At 29.6% G+C, this 19,302-nt stretch overlaps 1 protein-coding gene across 2 annotated transcripts in view; it reads right to left on the bottom strand.

Moving 5' to 3' along the window:
* The window catches only part of LOC111614894 (neurobeachin-like), a 278,182-nt gene that overhangs the window by 100,080 nt on the left and 158,800 nt on the right, over positions 1-19,302 (bottom strand). For both annotated transcript variants that reach the window (XM_023356276.1, XM_023356268.1), the window contains 3 exons: positions 11,950-12,544; positions 5,515-5,641; positions 2,587-2,695 (listed from right to left, as the gene is read on the bottom strand). In XM_023356276.1, coding sequence (XP_023212044.1) covers positions 2,587-2,695; positions 5,515-5,641; positions 11,950-12,544 — 831 coding nt within the window. The remainder of the gene's footprint in view (positions 1-2,586; positions 2,696-5,514; positions 5,642-11,949; positions 12,545-19,302) is intronic.

Genomic DNA, 19,302 nt, shown 5'->3' with positions numbered 1-19,302 from the left:
CCCAATAGCACTCAGCCAGCTAACGTAACACCCGGCGAAGTATATATATATATATAAATAATAACATTCAAAGCCCGAATTAGGCGATCGTTCGGCAGTTTAGTAGTTATACTATTCGGGCTTTGAATGTTGTTATTTATACATATATACCTCGCCGGGTGTTACGTTAGCTGGCTGAGTGCCATTGGGGTCGTGGGCGATGAAGTCATCCCCAGTCAGTGATGTATTTAACCAAGTAAGGTTATATCTAATCTAATATAATTCTGGAAGTGAAGACTTGCTCGGGGTCCGGGTGGCATAACTGGCAAGTGCACCGCGCGGCGGGCGGGGTTGCGGGTTCAGGCCCCGTCCCGGGCCAGTTCTTTTATTCCAGAAAATTCTAAAATTAACTTAATAATTTATTTATTTAATTTTAATTATTGATTTACTTAAGAGATGGCGCCTAATGCTTACCTCTAATGACAAATTATTTTATTCTAATCATTTAATTAGCCATATAATAGCCCGATATTTAGGCGATCGTTCGGCAGTTTAGTAGTTAGCTTAATGTATAATACCAACAACACAGATATATAAGTAACCTTAATTCTGTTTATTACAGATAACTGTGACTGATAGTGAAATTGATAAGCATGAATAAGGAGAAACAAATGAAAATAATTTCATATAGGTCTCTGAAATTAGAACTGAGAAAAAGACTGATCATAATGCTACATAAATATATAAAGTTTTAAAGATCCAGAATCTGAAATTTATCACAGTTGAAAGTCATTTCTTATTCTTTACTAATATAAAACATCTGTAATTGAATAAACTAGTAAAACAAACACACAAATCTATAAAATCCAGTATAAATTTTAAATAAACAAATATTTTCAGCAATTATTAGTGGCCGTCATCAGATTTAAATACAGATGTTCATGAGATTAACATCGCAAATTATGGAATAACTTGTGATGTTAATAATGTCAAAATATTTTTGAAACAATCTGAACTATATTTGAACTTGATCATAACTACTAATGTAGCTTGAAACATTTATTTATGAAAAATTGAAGTTAGATTTTAAAAGTTTATGTATTCTTTTTTACCATTTTATTCCATTATATATGTTTTATTGTGAGTAAAGATTAGGAAACAACTTCTAACTGGAACAATATATGTAAAATTACAGTATTTAAATCTCAACTGCCCACAAAAACAGCACAATACATTGTACTGCACAATCATATGACAAATCCTCAAACAGTTTAAAAGTTGTCAAATATTTAGCAACTTTTCAACTGTAACTGAAATTAAGATTTGACTTTTTCAAAATAATTCTTTAATGACATTTATTTTATAAACCCATATTTTTATTTTCAATATAGATCCAACTGATGGAAAAAGCCAGAAAGGGAGAAAAAATTTTGAATAATCTTCATCAATAAAAATGATTCATTTATTATTTTTAATACATTTGTCAAGTTACTTCAAATTTTTATCATCATCCATTTTTTCAATAATCAGTTTTATATGTTACTTTCATAATAATCAATTTAAACATTATTTTTGAAAGCCACAACAGTTTTAATATGAATTAGGATATTGAAATGTTTAAGACAAGTAAAATAATTATAAATACAGTAAAATCTGCTTATTGCAATCACTTTGGAATTTGCCAACAATAATAACAATAACCGAATGATAACATTAAACAGAGTAAGTAAATAAGACTACAATTAGAAGAAATTCTGGTTTTATTGACTCTGAGGCCGAGACTCCACTACTGTAAAAACGGTGTAAAAACCCCTCGCCATAAAAGCTTTTAATCATGATATTTTATGCTTGATATTTTATGCTTGAGCAGGTCGTAAAACCAGCGTAAAAGCAAGTTGAGCAGTGTTCAACTTTGGACACGAATACAGCCGTAAAACAGTACCATCCACCAATCAGAAGTCAGTGAAATCTAGGTCATTGTGACGTAATGTGAAAATGGCGGAAAATGAGCTTTTGTGTACGTTCCCTCATGGCTATTCTAGAATAGATCTGGAAAGATTTATCGAAAACATTCGAAAGTATTCGTGTATCTACGACAAGAAGTATCCCGATTATAATAATAGATGCCTAAATCACGCGATACGGATGGCCAAAGGAAAATCCTTCAATTTAGAGGAGTATATAATGAAAAAAGCTAAGCTTAATAAGTGCTGTATATTATCTTAATTAATAATACTTACTACGTTTGTAATTATAGTACAGAAAAAAAACTTGTAGAATATAATCATTGTCTTTATAACTTCGATAGTACTGTCACTGTAAAAACTTTGGTAGCTGGACCTCGACCGCAATCCAGACACAAACGCAAATAGGTCACGTGATTAAAAGCTTTTATGGCAAAGGTTTTTACGCCTGTTTTTACGCTAGTGGAGTCTTGGCCTGACACTAAAATGATACGTTAAAACAATTAACTTATAACTTTAAGATTTATTATTATGTTTGATATATGCTAATTCTGATAACATTAAACAACTGATAACAGTATCTGTGATTACAATAAGTGGAATCTAGTATACTATTAACGAATTGCACAACAAAACTATTTACCTCAAATTCAGCATGTTTTAGAACATCATCTGCTCTCATACGATTTAAAATAAATTCTGCCTCATTTGCAACTCTGACTATATGATCTTTCATTGCATGAGAAAGTAATCTGGAGGGAAAAAACTATATTAGTGTAATTCTGAGAGAAGAAGAAATATAATCTATTCATCTCACTAGATATAATACCAATTTTTGTTTAATTTTTAACAGATATTAAAACTATTCTACACTTCTAAAAAATCTAATATTCTTTCTTATTATAATGGTATGTCTTTAATTTTTTCCCTGAACTATCAATGTAAGAAGCTGTTGAATTTAATTTATATTAAATAATATAATAATAGGCTTATAAGATTATCAAATTGCTCTCCTATAAAAATGTTAACTAATTTATGTTAAGAATTAATTTGTATTAACTTGAATTATGCTCAAAGTAGATTTTAAGGAAAAACTTTTTTTATTTAAACTTTAATTTGCAAAAAACAAAAATAAGAAAAACATTTAACTAAACAAATAAAATAACCCAACACATTACATTTTCATGAATTAAAAATAAATATATTAAAATGCAATTTCATGTATAAATAAACATTTTTGAGGTTTGACGAAGTATTAAGCTTAACAATACAGTTTTAAATAAATGTAAAAAAAAAAACAATTCCTAATACAGAGTCACTAAAAAGTGTAGTAAATGCCAAACATTGATAAAATGTTAAGAAAGACTTGAAAAGACTACTTAATTTTGAATAAATAAAACAGATGTGAAACTTTAAAAGTAAAATATAGAATAATTTGTTTTATAAAGGCGAAAGCGTTTATAAAAAAAATTATTTTTTCCCTTCAAATCCATTTGCAATTTATTTTATTTAGTATTAATCATTTCCCATAAATGCTTAAGAATATGCTGTTCCTTCAATTTCTGATTTTATCTGAGTTTTCCATAAAATCCACAAAACTTGGCAACTTAATTATAAACAGACAGCATAATTCATGTAACTAAATAATTATTTTAATAAATGTTTTCATTCATAATATGACCAACTTCATCTTTTTACACATCTGACAAAATGTATATAATAAAAGCAAATGCATTTGAAAATAAATAAACATTTAAAAAATATGTTCTGAATTGTTATCTATTTATTGGATTTCTTCATTTCATTTCCAATTTCAATATAATGTAAATGATGCCAATAATAAGTAATTTTGACAGGTTATTTTTGAATATTTCTTGTTTTAAAATTTGTAATGCATATTTGTTTCAAGCAGCTATTAAATTGTTAAAACTTCCTAAAAATCTTTAATTTATAAAATTAGCAATAAATATTTTATTACTAATTTTATAATATAATTTATAATTTTAATATTTTTGCTAATAGAAGCAAAAATAGAAAAAAATTATCCAAGTTCACAAGCTCTAACAGCCAATTTTCAAAAATAAAGCAAGCTTGAAAAGCTGTATGTTTGAAAGTGTTGATTTTTGTTGAATGTGCTTTAGTAATATATATATACATATTTAGATAGTGTAGAGAATGTGTGATCAAATAGTGTGTATTTTGTGTATTTGTAGTCTCTTTCTGTGGAATCTAAACATATATATTTAGTGCATGTTTCTGAAATAAATTTTGTGAGTGTGTTAATTCTGTGTCTATTGGGTCACTGGTTTTAACTGTCATGTTAATGTTGATACTTGTCATGCCGTGTATGTTTTCTTGAGTGACTATTGTTGAGGTGCTGTCAATGAGTGATGAACCATGTGACCTATTGTTTCTATGTGCTATGCAACTTGTCTTATATGTTCAAGCATTATTTGTGGAATAAGGTTGTTGTGTATAATTGTTCTTTCCTAATCAACAATCCTTATTAAACATTTTCCATTAAGGCACTTGGTGTGTGCGTGTGCGTAAGCCAGTATTGTGCTGTAAGTATATAACTGTCATTTTTGTTTTCTCCACAGAAATGGATATGCTTGTGTTAAAGACAAGTGCTTATAAATCAGTCATCTCTAACATGAGAATAAGATGCTAGTTATGGTTCACTCTAATTTCTCCCTGTAGACTTTACTGGCTTGGCAGGCCTACTGGAAGCTTATCCTAGCTCCTTTTGGCATCATTCTATGGTTCATTGTACTGTAACTACTTATTTTGTAACACCTTGTCAAAGTAAATTCTCTTACTTTGACAACATGGTAACTAGTATGTGCATCATCATTCATTATTATTATTATTATTATTATTAACTGTACTAGCAAAAAAGAGGGGGGAATCAATAAAAGGTCAACAAATCCTGGAAGAGATTGAGTCAAAAAAGTTTGGGAACCCCTGAACGACTCCAATCTAGATTATCAACTGTCAACAGTGGTTCAAGTCCCATTCCAGGCCAATCTTTACTTCCAGAATTTTTTTATATTAGTTTTCATAATATGTCAAAAAGAGCCTCATTTGTTAAATTTTGTAAAAACAAATTGACTTCTTTGTATAGTCCAGAATGCGAAAATAATAAATGTTGGTTTCTTTTTTGGAAGGACTTTGTCTTCAGATATTTATTTAATTACAAATTGACTTATTGGAGATTTTATGATAGTTCCAAACTAATTAGATCAATGATAACCAAAAGAAACTATTCTTATTCCTTTAACAATCTAGGAAATGAAACATAACTTAAAATTTAACAGCTATCTCACAGAACCACATGGAAGTGAAATTCATATATTAAATGTATGACTAAAAGAAAGTTTTATAAATAAAATCTAATAATTATTACTTCCATGAAAAGTTTTTCTTGTAATTAGCAATAACAACAATAATAATGAACAATAAATATTCAAATACAATAAAACATAAAAAAATTGTTTTAATTATCTAAAAGTTTTTCATAAAAAATTCACAGTTATTTTTGTACAAAATTTAATTTTAAAATATTTCATACCTTCCTTCATTTATCAATTCAATGAATGCTAAACCTGCATGCTTTTGTAGGGAATTCTGCCATTCTTGCGAACACAATAGCATCACTAACTCAACAACGGAAGAACTATTCTTGAATGTATTTAAACCTGTAATATATTAAATATTCAAATAATATAAAAAATATTCATTATGATAGGCATTTTACAGTATATTATTTATGACAATAATAATGAAATTAATAATGATAAAAAAGATATTAATATTTTACATAATACAGTATATAGATAAAATCATTTAATCTATATATATATATATAAAAATGGACATGTATGTCCCTATATTTCACTTTTCCGCCAAAACTACACATCGCACGTGAATGGTGTTTGTATGTAGTAGTAGCCCCAAGTCTCCATTCATGCACCAGGGGAATTGCGTCTCGATAGCTATAAGGGTGTGGGAGATATGGGGCTGAAAGTGGTTGAAAGTGGCTTTCTATTTCGAATGTTTTGTTCAAATTTGTTCGAATTAAATTCGAACATAAAATTTGAATATTGGTTCGATTATAAAACGATTGTAAACATTCCAGAAATGTTGAAAATAGTTCATTTGACTAAACGTAAAAATTCTGTAATTAGTCTGGAAACGGGGACCTAATTATTGCATTCTGTGAAAACGGGTAAGATTAGCTATAATGTAATTATCTTAATCTTCACTATCGTTACTTTTTGCCCAGCGAAGCGGGTCCTTGCAGCTAGATTCTAGATTACTTAGAAAAACAGTCTTCTATATATATAAAAAAAACTATATTACATACAAATAAAAACCCAGCAAAGTGGGTCCTTGCAGCTAGTTTTAAATAAATATATAGCCATGTCCCAGAATCTGAACTCCCTGTATCCTAATTCCCACTATAATGAATGACATTTATTAGTATCCATTAAATATCCAAATCAAATAATTGTGAAACAGTGGCCAGATCAGCAGCAAACGAGGGCAGATCTTTCAATGGAAATTTTGAACAAGTGTGGGTGGGGACTCTGAAACTTTACTGCAAAGAATTGTGACAGGAGATGAAACATGGCCCTACCAGTACAATCCTGAGGACAAAATTCAATCAAAGCAGTGGCTGCCCCGGGGTGAAGTGGACCAATCAAAGCAAAATCTGAATGTTTAAGAGGAAAGGTCATGGCCACTGTCTTCTGGGATGCAGAGGGGATTTTGCTAGTTGACTTCTTCAATAACAAGAAGACAATTACATCTGCTTATTATGAAGGCATTTTGAGAAAATTGTCCAAAAGAATCTCGGAAAAATGCCCTGGAAAGTGGCATAAACGCGTCCTCTTCCACCATGACAATGCACCTGCTCACAGTGCTTGGCAAACAAGAGCTGTGCTACGTGAATTTCGATGAGAAATCATCCGACATCCCCCTTACAGCCCTGATTTAGCCCCATTCAACTTCTTTTTGTTTTCAAAGTTGAAAAAATCATTGAAAGGTAACAATTTTCCGTCAGTTGAAGATGTAAAGAGAGCTGCTCTGACATGGTTCAGGTCACAAGACCCTCAGTTCTACTCAGACGGACTTAAAGACTGGTATTAATGTTTGCAGAAGTATATAGATCTTAACGGAGCATATGTTGAAAAAACAAACATCATAACTGAAATAGTTTTTTCATACTATCCTTTTTCCACAAACTTTTTGAAGCCCCCTCGTACATATAATTTAAGGTAAAAATAACAATTAAATGCCCTAATAATAAATTAAAACACAAACACAATAAATATGTAAATACTGTATAATAAACTGAAAATTGCATTAAATGGTCACACACTGACTTTAGCATCTTAAACACGGCCACCAGATTTGCCACATGTTATCCCAAAAAAAAAACATCTTTTTTGGGATGTTTCTTTTCAATAAAATCAGTCACTTTCTAATAATACCTCAAGATTTCCTTATCAAGCAAGATCCTTCCATGACGAAGCAAACATGCCGACTGAGACCAACAAACAGAAGTGAATAAAAAATGGCGCTGAGAACTAATGTAACGTCGTATGGTGAGTTTTTGTTCATATCGTGGAGCAAAAATATGTTCACACTGACCGCATTGCTGCTCGGAGTAATGACATTTGTCTAAGTCATTTTAGAAACATTTTAAAAAGTAGGCAAAGCCAAACCTCTTTGGATAGATATTTTACCAAGCAACCTCTATCCAGTGAAAGTGCTGGTAGAAGTGAAGGAAAGAAAGCAAACAGCAGTGAATAAAAATTTCAAGAAAATATATATATATATATAAAACAACACTAATTTTTTAAATCTTTTCTAAGTTATTTTTAAGTTATTGTTACATTATGTTATGTAAGTTAAGTTTTAGTATCATTTCCCTTCTCCCTGTCTTCCGCCACCAGTTTACACCTCCACCGTCGTCTATCCTCAAAGGTAAAGTGCAAATAAAACTTCATTTTTTTTTATCAATTATTATTCTATTATGATTATTTATACATTTACAACTACAAAACGTATTTTTCAGTGTTTTCCTTACTATAGTTATTTTTTTCAACGTATTACTTAGCTTTAATTTGAGTGTGTTTTTCGTGTTGGAACGAATTATTTGGTTTTACGTGTAATCGTATGGAGGAAAAATGATTCACCTTACAACATTTTCATGATACGATCTCAGTGTCGGAACAAAATAATTTCGTATCCTGAGGTACCACTGTATACTGTTTTATTTATAGAATAGTATAGAATTTCAATACAGTAAAGCATCATTTATCCGAAGGAATTCCAATCGACAAATTTAAATTTTCGCCAGTGCTGTGGTGCTGTAATCTTTGGCTATGTCTTTGGCTACTCAAATATTTTATGTTTTTGATACTAAATTAACTTCTGAAGTATAATTTTTTATTGATTTTATATTTTTCAATATATTTATTTTGTTTGTACAAAATAAAAAAATAATTTTTAACGATACAATAGTCTTTGTTAGGCTTAACATCAACGAAAATTCAACGCGAAGCGACATGCAATGGAGAAAAATTTCAACACGGGATAAATTAATATATTTTTCCGTACATAATTGGTTATCCGAAAAATAAGTTATCCGAACAACCCCAGTCCCCAATTGATTCGGATAAACGACGCTCTACTGTATATCAAATATTAAATAATACACTGTACAGTATGTTGAAAATGTTATAACATTTTTAAAATACTGAAGTTAAGAAATTTCTAATAAGTATGCTCATAATAATGTTTTTCACATCATAAAATTTACAAAATGTTTATTAAAAACAATAATAATTAGGAAATCAACAAAAATTAACTAAAACCCATATTATTTCATACTAATTATGCTCAATTAAACTTTTGGCTTACTTGTTAGTCTTTTTAAAATATTTTGCTCCAGATTAAACATAAATTTCTACTTAACAATATTGTTTGTTTCTTTTTTATAAATATTAATGTAAAAAACCAGCAAATTTGGAAAAAAACATTTAAAAATATTGACAAGAAAATGGTTTATTCCAAGAGAAAAATCATTTAAAAAGAAAATGATAAAAGAGTTATATAATAATAATTACATTTTCATCTAAGATTCTATATAATTTTATTCATGACCATTTATCATCATTCATAACAATATATTGTTATTATTTGATAATTTTAATTTATAAACTGAAATTTATATGTTGCAAATGTTTAACTATCTTTAATTTTTATTGGAGAAATAAAATGGCTTTGAATAACTAATACAACTAAATAAAATAAACATTACAAATTTTATAATAACTAATAGAATTTCTTAATAGTCAAATCAGTATGTAAAGCAATACATAGTATTTTATATATTATATAGTTGAAAATGTATGAATGAATGCATATTATATATTTATTCAATCTAGAAATAGTTTTTAATAATAGCATAATATATTATGCTTTATATAAAATATGCAAATTGCCTATTTCATTGTCATGATGTCAAACCTGACATGCAACTATAAATCAGGCTTAACAAAAACTGGTTCTGTAATAATATTACTTACCTTTTTGAATTTAGAATGAAATATTATTATATATGTATATAATATAGAAGATAAAAACAAACATTAAGAATGATGCAAAATATTAGATATTAGACTTAAAAAAAATTCTGCACTTTGCATCATTTCTGAATAAATTGTTAGGTCTAATCATCAAGATAAACTTAATCCTTAAACTTTTTATACTATATTTGCATTTTTTTTTTTTTTTAGAATTTGATTTTACATCAGACTGGTCTTCTCTATCATTCTAGACAATAATTTTTTTTATTCAAAATTTTTATTCTAATCCATTTTTAATAAACTATAACCAATACTATCAACAAATATATACTAGCAGACCCCGCCACGCGTTGTTGTGGCTCAAAATGTATCTATTATAAATTTATAACACTTCTCCCGTGGTGGGGGGAATTTTTCGAAAAATTTTTTCTTAGTGTACATTCTCTTGACATACCCTATTAAAACGCAATCAAAAACGCAAAAACCCGCATCTAAAATAGTATCATAGAAGCCAAGTTCTTCATGGTAAGCCTTAATCCTGTCTCTCTCCCCCACGAGGGGAATATCAAAAAATCCCTTCTTAGTGTACATTCTTTTAGCAGAGTTCTTTACCATAAGCCTTAATCCTAACCATCTCCCTTCAGTGGTGTTGAATTTCGACATGTATATTATATAAAAACACGTGCGTATTCGAATGCAGCATTGTGTCAAAATTTCAAAGGAATCGGTAGGAACAAACAAACATTACATTTTTATTTATATAAATAGAAGATGATCTGCTTTAGTTCATTTTCACAGAAAAGCATAATGCCTCACAGAAAAGCAAACTTAGGGCGTCGTACTCGTAGCACCATCTGTTGGACATAAAAGCCTTAACCTAGATTATATCTTTTAATTTAATTTATATGAATTTTTAACGGAATAATATACAGCCTATGCCCACCCGAAGTTCCATTCTAAATATTGGTGAAAGAATTTTTGAAATCAGATGAGTAGTTTCGGAGATTACCTGCTGCATACAAACTTACATACATACAAACATTACCTCTTTATAATATTAGTATAGATAAACATCCCAAAGCCTGATGTATTAATATTAAATCAAACAACTGCCATAATTAATTGGGCTAGTTTATGCTACAATTAATAATTAGAAATGAAGTAATTTGGTGCACTGTAAGCAGAGATTGTGGGTTTGACTTCCGCTTTGGGCCAATTTTTTTCTTCCAGACTATTCTAAATTATTTAACAAATATTATATTATTATAATTATGAATTTTGATATAAGATGGTGCCTAATGTCTACCTCTAGTACCAAATTACTTAATTTCTAATTATTAATTGTAGCATAAAATAACCCAATTAATTATGGCAGTTGTTTGGCTTAATATCAATACCTAAACTGTTTATTGTAGTGTTTAAATGTAAAAAAAAAAAAAAAAGGTTTACATATTGTATTTGTTCAATGTGTTAAACTAAGAACGTATTTTAATGCCTTTATCATTATCAAATCAAATTCTGTTTATATAAATAAAGTGTTGTTCTGCTCTAAGTTTTGTTAACAAATCTTGAGAATAGCATTAAGGATACTAAAAATACTAGCATTTAAATAAGTTTTGTAGACTTCTACATTGTATGTTGAATCAGAATAAGGATATTACATTTTAAATTTAATTTGTTGGGCTACAATTTGAAAAAATTATAGCCCAACAAGACTAGACTAGATAAGGAAATGTTAGGGGCAGGAGGCCACAATTAACTATACACACCCTTCAATGCAAACTGAAAGTCATGTTATTTTTCAATTCAAAAACTTTCTCCTGAAAGGTGTTAGATAGATGATCAACATGACTCTATTGTTAAAGGAAAAGTAAGATGTATAGGGGCAAGCCACTACTAATATGAGGTAGAAAGCATATATTTTAAATTAAATAAATGAAAAAACATGATTAAAAATTGTATCCCGGCATTGTGATGATGTCACAATAAATTGCTCGTTTATTTAAAAAAAAAAATTATTTTGTAAAGTATTTATAATATAAATGTTTTAAGTTGCAATTATTAGTTTTCATATGCTCTGTTATTTACATTATGAATAAAAATTTACTTAAAAAATAAAAGAAATAACAATATACTTTTAATAAATTCTTATAACTTGGAAATTATTAGACTACAAATAAACATTAATATATTTTTTCTTATGTTTTGTAACATACATAATAATAATAATTGAAAATGCATATAAACTTTATGATAGCCTAAATAAACTATTAGATTCATAGATTAATTAAAAAATTAAAACTAAATACTTAATTACTCATTCAAAAATAATTCATCTCTATTTTTAAATCTTTTAGTTAACTATTATGTTAATTTTAAAATTTTTAAAAAGTTTATGAACTATTTACCTTTGCCTTCAACTAACAAATCTTGTCCATGAGAACCTACTAATGTGCGTGAAAGAAAAGGTGAAAAATCTACCATTATTTCTCTTAATAATGGACAAACACTTCCAAGAGCAGCTTCAAGTTTTTGTGTGAGTGTGGCTTCCCTGGAAGATAAGTGTGTTAGAAGATGAAGGCCATCAGTAGTATTCAAAGTGTTTAGCTGCAAATCTTCTGGTCTATTTTGTTTAAAATTTAGTGAATTTTCATTTGCATCTGTAATTTTTGTTACTCCATTTTGTGTAATAAGCTCACTATTTGCCTTTTGTTCAGAAAACTGAGTTATTTCAGTACTTTCACTCACAGATATAGATGCAGGAACTGTTGAAGAATCTTTTTCAACAGAAGAATCAATGATTGTAACTACAACATGACTACCATTACAGTTTTCTATTAATTCTCCATTTGTCACTGTATTTATTTTCTCATCACCTTCTCCTTCATCATCATCATCATCATCACCTTCCTCATCATCATCATCGTCATCATCATCAATCTTTTCAGTTTCAGAATTTTGTTCATTTTCTTCTTCAAGTGGATTCACAACTGATTTTGTTAACTATTTTAAAAGAAAAAACAAAATATAATCATTTTTTAATACATAAAAGTAAGAACTTTTTATTAACACTATCTAAATTATTTTAATAAGGATGAAATAGTCACTGTGTTATATAGTCACTAAATTAATCAATGCATCACTTTTAACACTATATAATCACTCTGTTACAAACACATGTATGAGGCACATTCTTATAGTAAAGATACAAAGTCCAGAAAATATTTCTAAAGCATTTTATTTTTAGATTGACTTATAATACATTTAGAACATATGTTTTTTCATTTTTCAACATAGTCACCATGGAACTCAATGAATTTAGTGACCCTGGAAACAAGTTTCTTGATGCCAACATCATAGAAATCTCATGCCAGCTCTCATAATCATGTCATTGTCATTAAACTTCTTTCCAGAGAGATGTTCCTTCAACTTTAGAAACAAGTGATAATTGTTTGGTACAAGAATTGTTGAATGTCAGCAACAATTCTTGTGTAATGTGAGCAGTGTGCAGTCAGGCATTATCGTGTAGAATTATATGATACCATTATGTTGCATTTTGCCTATTCACCATAAATGGAAACAAGTTACCAGTGAATTTCTGTGGCAGTTTCTACTTTTACTCAAATTAATTGAATCCCTGAACAAAACCTCGCACTTGGTGAGATTACAAACTGGTACAGCCATTTTAAACACACATTGCAAGCATAACAAAGTCAAAAACATGTCATGTGATTCAAATCCTAACAGACAGAAACTGTGAAAAATTAATTTTCCTTGATTTCTACTGGCCTTTATCTTTGTTTGTAAATCTACCTTGTATAAACAGCATGGCAAGGACTTCCTTTTCCTGCTTGGAACATTTTCTGGGACATTTGCATCAACCAATGCTATCATTATCTACCTCCTAATGTTTATTCTATTGGAGTCTATCCCTTCCTTCCTTCCAACACCAGTATTCCATTTTCAACTGTCCACACCTGAAGATGGTCCATTAATCAAATGAAAAATGTTAGCATTATTTAAACTTCATCCAATTTTAAAGGTGCATTAATAAATTTGGCTAAATTATATTATTGAGTAAACACATTTACTGAAAATTTGCAATNAAAATTAATTTTCCTTGATTTCTACTGGCCTTTATCTTTGTAAATCTACCTTGTATAAACAGCAGGGCAAGGACTTCCTTTTCCTGCTTGGAACATTTTCTTGGACATTTGCATCAATCAATGCTATCATTATCTACCTCGTAATGTTTATTCTATTGGGGTCTATCCCTTCCTTCCTGCAAACACCAATATTCCATTTTCAACTGTCCACACCTGAAGATGGTCCATTAATCAAATGAAAAATGTTAGCATTACAGTAGAGCGTCAATTTTCCGAAAGTCAATCATCTGAAAGAATTCCAGTTGGCAAATTTAAATTTTCGCCAGTGCTGTAGCACTTCAATCTTTGGCTATGTCTTGGGCTACTCAAATATTTTGTTTTTGATACTAAATTAACATCTGAAGTATAATTTTTTATTGTTTTTATATTTTTCNAAAAATAGTAAATAAAGAAGATTTACTTAAAAATTGACTGAAAAATGCAAAAAAAAAAATATGCAGAAAATCTACAGGTAGAAATAAATCTACACCTTTTTATTGATTTAAACAAATGACTACTTATGTAAAATTTAAGTAATTTTTTAAGAATGTTATGTTAATAGGTTTAATGAATGTTTATTTTTCATAGGGACAGAAAAGGAGCACTTACTAAATAACAGCCAGCAAGAAAATATATTTCAATATATCAAACATATAGTTTATTCAAATAACAAAGAAATGTATTATTTACATGTATTATATACAGTAAATAAATGATTTATTAAAAGTATAAATATATGTGTGCGCTTGTGTATAAAGATGCATTGAATTCTGCATTGCTTCACAAAATACAATAAAATAGCAAGATGCTGGATTCCAATTTGACTATTTGACTAATTTGACTGGATTCCAATTTGGTAATTTGACTATCTAATTACTGTAATATATAGCTATTGATAAGAGTGCTCCAGGTGTGTAACTACAAGAAATCTATGTGGCTAACACATCAATGTTTTACCTGAAATGTGGAAATGCATGTGTTTTCTATCTAAAATATATGTAATATTTGAAAGTGGAAAAATGACATCAAAAGTGTGTCATATCAACGTGTAAACCACAGGTATTGATACGAGTATTCCACATGCGAAAATACTAGAAATCTATGTGAATAACATGTCACTGTATTACCTGGGATATTGCATATTACCAAACCTAATTTTACTGTAATCCAACCCAACAGAAATGATCAATCTGATTATTTCCCTGTTTCTAATGATAGTGATATTGTCAAGATATAGAGAGTTGTTGTCAGAAAATTTCTTCAATTGCTGTATATTATTTAGAAATATAAGAATATTGGAACAGATAAAATGGACAGGTAAGACTCACCTACAGAAACTTATTTTTGTATATTTTACTCTGAATTAATAAGAGTTAACAAAATTTTATTTTGTGAACAAATATAATTGTTCTACTTAGATTGTTTTGAGTGAATGTCTATTTATTGTATATTCTGCTTAGTATTTTTTAATGTCACTTTTATTACTTTATCTTCTATATATATGTAACTAGTTATAATAAAATTAAAAAATAATAAATAGGTTGATTTTTATAATACTTTTCATTCAGATTAAATTTCTTTTTATTTAAGTAATAATTCTTTATGAAGTAGTGGTTTCTATGGGCATGTAACTAATTTTTGCAGTTGCTTATTTCTTTGAAGGATTGCTGTATGTACAACTCAAGGAGTTAAACATATTTTATTTTCAACTAAACATTTTGAGACACTTCATATCTCATCATCAAAGAGAACAAGACAGTTTCAAACATAGAACAAATGAATACATTTTAATAACTTGTAATAGATTCAAACATAGAGCTCATTTAACTTTTAAAAACTTTGTTTAAAAATAAAATATGTTCTAAATCTTTAAAAAAATTAATAAAACATTAACTAAATAACAATGTTGAACAAACACAGTTATGATTAGCATTTAACAAATTCCTATGGATTAATGTTCAAATTATGTGTTCATTGAACTCCTGTTTTTTATGGTGACTGACCATCATCAAGAGCCACATTCATGGATCCAACTCAAACCCTTAGTGCTTCTCATTTAAAATTGGGAGGGTAGTGCTGGTGGTGCTTTAAGGACTACAGTACAGTAAAATGATACTGTAGTCCTTAAAAGCACTATTTTTAAAGCCAGACATGATTATTCTTGCTTCTTCCCATCTAGCTTTTGTTTTTTGTTCATAGTCAGTTCTTCTGCAGACCTATAGTTGACTTTTCTTTTTAAATTTTCTAAATGTTCTTTCACTGTATTACCAATTGGCAGTGTGTGCTCATTTAATCCTCCAATATTGGCTCAATCTGACTCTTGATCCCGTCACATACAGACTCTCTAATTGTAATCGTATTAATATTGTTTCCTTCAATCTGTGGCCTAAAAGCTTCTCAGTGTCCATTCCTNCGACTTTAAAGCTACATTTACAAATAATGCTTTTTTTTTAAATATGTGTAGGCATAAATCTCACAAATGTTTTTTCTTGTCTTTTAGTTGGACTGTCACAGAGTTTCCAGACAAAGAAAAAGTTAGTATGGTTTTAGTTAACTGGGTTAAGAGAAAAAACAACTTAATAATAACAAAAAGTTAATATGTTTATTGTATTATTATAATGTTTCTGTTTTACATAGAATTCAAACATGTGCTAATGAGGTTGTATCAATTTTGAATGGTTCTCCAAGTGTTCATAAATCAAGAAAAAATTATGGTAAATATAAACAAAAATAATTTAGATAAACTCAACATTCCTATTGTTTTCTAATGGAAAGTATGAAAAGCATTATAGAAACAGATTCATGGTTGAGAATATCGAAAGAAAACTAACTTTTTACTGTCTGTGCTGTCGAATTTCTTTGATAATTTTCAAATTTGATTTCTTTATTTACATTTGCTAATATGGAAATTTATACTTTAATGTTAATATTTTGTGTATTGCTACAGGTACTGTATCATTCTTCACTAGGGGGAAAGATGCATGTAATTCCACAACAACTATGTAGTAAAATAATGACAAACAGGTTAGCAGAACTGTACAAATTCTTTTGCCAAAGAAATGAAAGGAAAGCTTTCCATGCACTAAAGATCAAAGATGCAATTATTGGTAAGTAAATTTTTATAAAAAAATTGAAAAAGGTATAAATATATTGAGTTTTTTTTATTAAATACAGTTACTGCTCAAGTCACATTTCCTTTCAAGTCACAAGTTCTTTCATTGTATTACCAATTGGCAGTGTGTGCTCATTTAATCCTCCAATATTGGCTCAATCTGACTCTTGATCCCGTCATATACAGACTATCTAATTGTAATCGTATTAATATTGTTTCCTTCAATCTGTGGCCTAAAAGCTTCTCAGTGTCCATTCCTGTTACTTTGATAAACCTCATACTTTGTGTTGCCTTACTTCCTTTTGTGATGTTATATTCTTTTTGCACATGCTTATGTGAGAATCCGGAATTCTATGAAAAAAACACACAATTTCATTATACCTATCTAGATAACTGTTTTCATCTACTTCCTAATAACTTCTCAGTTTGCAAGTTCTTGATAGTGAAAGCGATGCTTTCCCATGACCCTTTGACTCCCCAGTCATGTGCTACCATTTTAATATTGAAACTGACAGCTCAATGAGGCAGCTGTCGCCATTCCTCCTCAACTCAACAAATCTTCGTCTATTCCTCAAGGAGTAAAAGTCATCACCAATTTCTACTTTTTAGTCATGTCAGTGCCCAATCCTACTCAATGGGGTATTTCACTTTACCCTCAGTCAACTGTGCCTTCAAAGACAAACTTTCCTGAATGATCCTGATCCAGAAGTTTCCTGAACAAGACAACCTCAAGGCCCTAGTTACCATAGTCACAATGAAATTCTAATCAAGGAGCATTACCTTGTGGACACCATAGACTCCAAATATTAATCGAGTTGAGAACAATTGTGAACTCTATCTCTTGCAACCACCTCTATTAGATAGGTCAGTTAATCTGATATTACCATATATGTATCATGTAATCTTTTTTGGCTATTAAATGGTTATTTGTTATTAACCCTAGAGTCTGAGTGCACTACTTCCATCGCACTGTCTCACCATCCTCCATCCGGAACCTGATCGCTTACACATGCTGTCACTCATGTGACCTACTTTCAAAAACAAACAAATTCTCCATTGTGACTTTCATGTTCCAAAGCATGTTGTCCACAGTGTCAGTCCTGATGAGGCATCAAAGAGGTACCAACTCTACGGTCACACTTATCATGCTCCAAAAAAAATTAGATGAAAAACTACAAGCTTTTGAAACTTTTATATCTCATATCTTCATCACAACTTTCTGCAATTGATGAATAAAACTAAAGCTATCCATATTTAATCTGTAGGGATTAACCTGCCACTAGTCAAATCACCAAAACACAATCATCTATTTCTCAAGAACTATGCATCCAGTATTCTAACTTACTAGCACTCTTATTTTGCCATAAACCTAATTTGATAACAAAATAATATCCCATGCTTAATACTCAACATTCAACACAGATATGTATGCCAATTAAAACTTATCAGCAGTGATGGCACACACTAGTGTGGCAGGCTATAAGTGCCAATGCTTCCTGTTTGAAAATTAACATTTTCAAAAAGTGATAAACTATAAAATAACAACACATAGGCAAGACATAGGCATACAACTACTGCTCCCATATAGAAGTGTTATTTGACATTTCTATTTTTTGAAATTTCTTGAAAAGTTTAAAATCAAACTTGATGTTTATGAGTAAGTTGTTTTATGATTTTGTTTTAGACTTTTAACAATGAATAAGAAAAATTTCTCATTGTAGAATTTTAGTGGATATAAAAAATAAAGCATCTGTTGTGTACAGTACTCATTTCTATTTCTAACCAGCAGATGACCCCGGCTTTGCTTGGGCAAAAAACAACAACAAGGATTATTAGATTATTTTGTACTTCTAATCCTTCTATTCTAGTAGCCTAAGATGCCTCCTAATGGGCATTCTAGCAACAGCAGTGTCATTCCATGGTATAAATAATAAATTCCTATTACAAATAAAAATAATAATATACTGAATTTCTCATGGCAAAATGCAGTCAAAAATGCAAAAAACTGCATCAAATAATAATATACAGTAGATCCCCCTATAACGCTTAGATACGTTCCACGTTAATCGAATTTTACGTCATAGGAATGATTAAATACATGAGCCAATTGCAGCCCGATAGTTGTGAAGTTTACGGACTAAGGCTGTCTGAGGTTTTCTTCTATAAAATTAACCGATTCTAGACTAATTCCACTCAACATTTCCAAAACACGTATAATTTTTTGGGAATAATCTGTATAAACTATGCTATAAACAAAAAATTATAGGATTACAGTCGACCCCCCTATAACGTGCGTTCCTATAACGACAATTCCTATAATGTAGCGAAAAAATTGTAGCAACATTCGTATAAAGTACCTCCTATAACGTCGTTTTGCGACAAGATTGATAGAATCTGGACCAATAGTGGATGAGCAGCCGAACTACTTTCCTTCGACCCTGCGCCACGCTATGGAGCGGCTAAATTGAGTTTGCTATCGTCTGTACAGTATTATATATAAATTA

This window comes from Centruroides sculpturatus, unplaced genomic scaffold (assembly GCF_000671375.1).
Source record: "Centruroides sculpturatus isolate CEXI.00-Female unplaced genomic scaffold, Cexi_2.0 scaffold81, whole genome shotgun sequence".
NCBI classification, from domain to species: Eukaryota; Metazoa; Arthropoda; class Arachnida; order Scorpiones; family Buthidae; genus Centruroides; species Centruroides sculpturatus.
The sequence above is the reverse complement of the archived record's forward strand: the minus strand, read 5'-3'. Positions and strand labels throughout refer to the sequence as shown.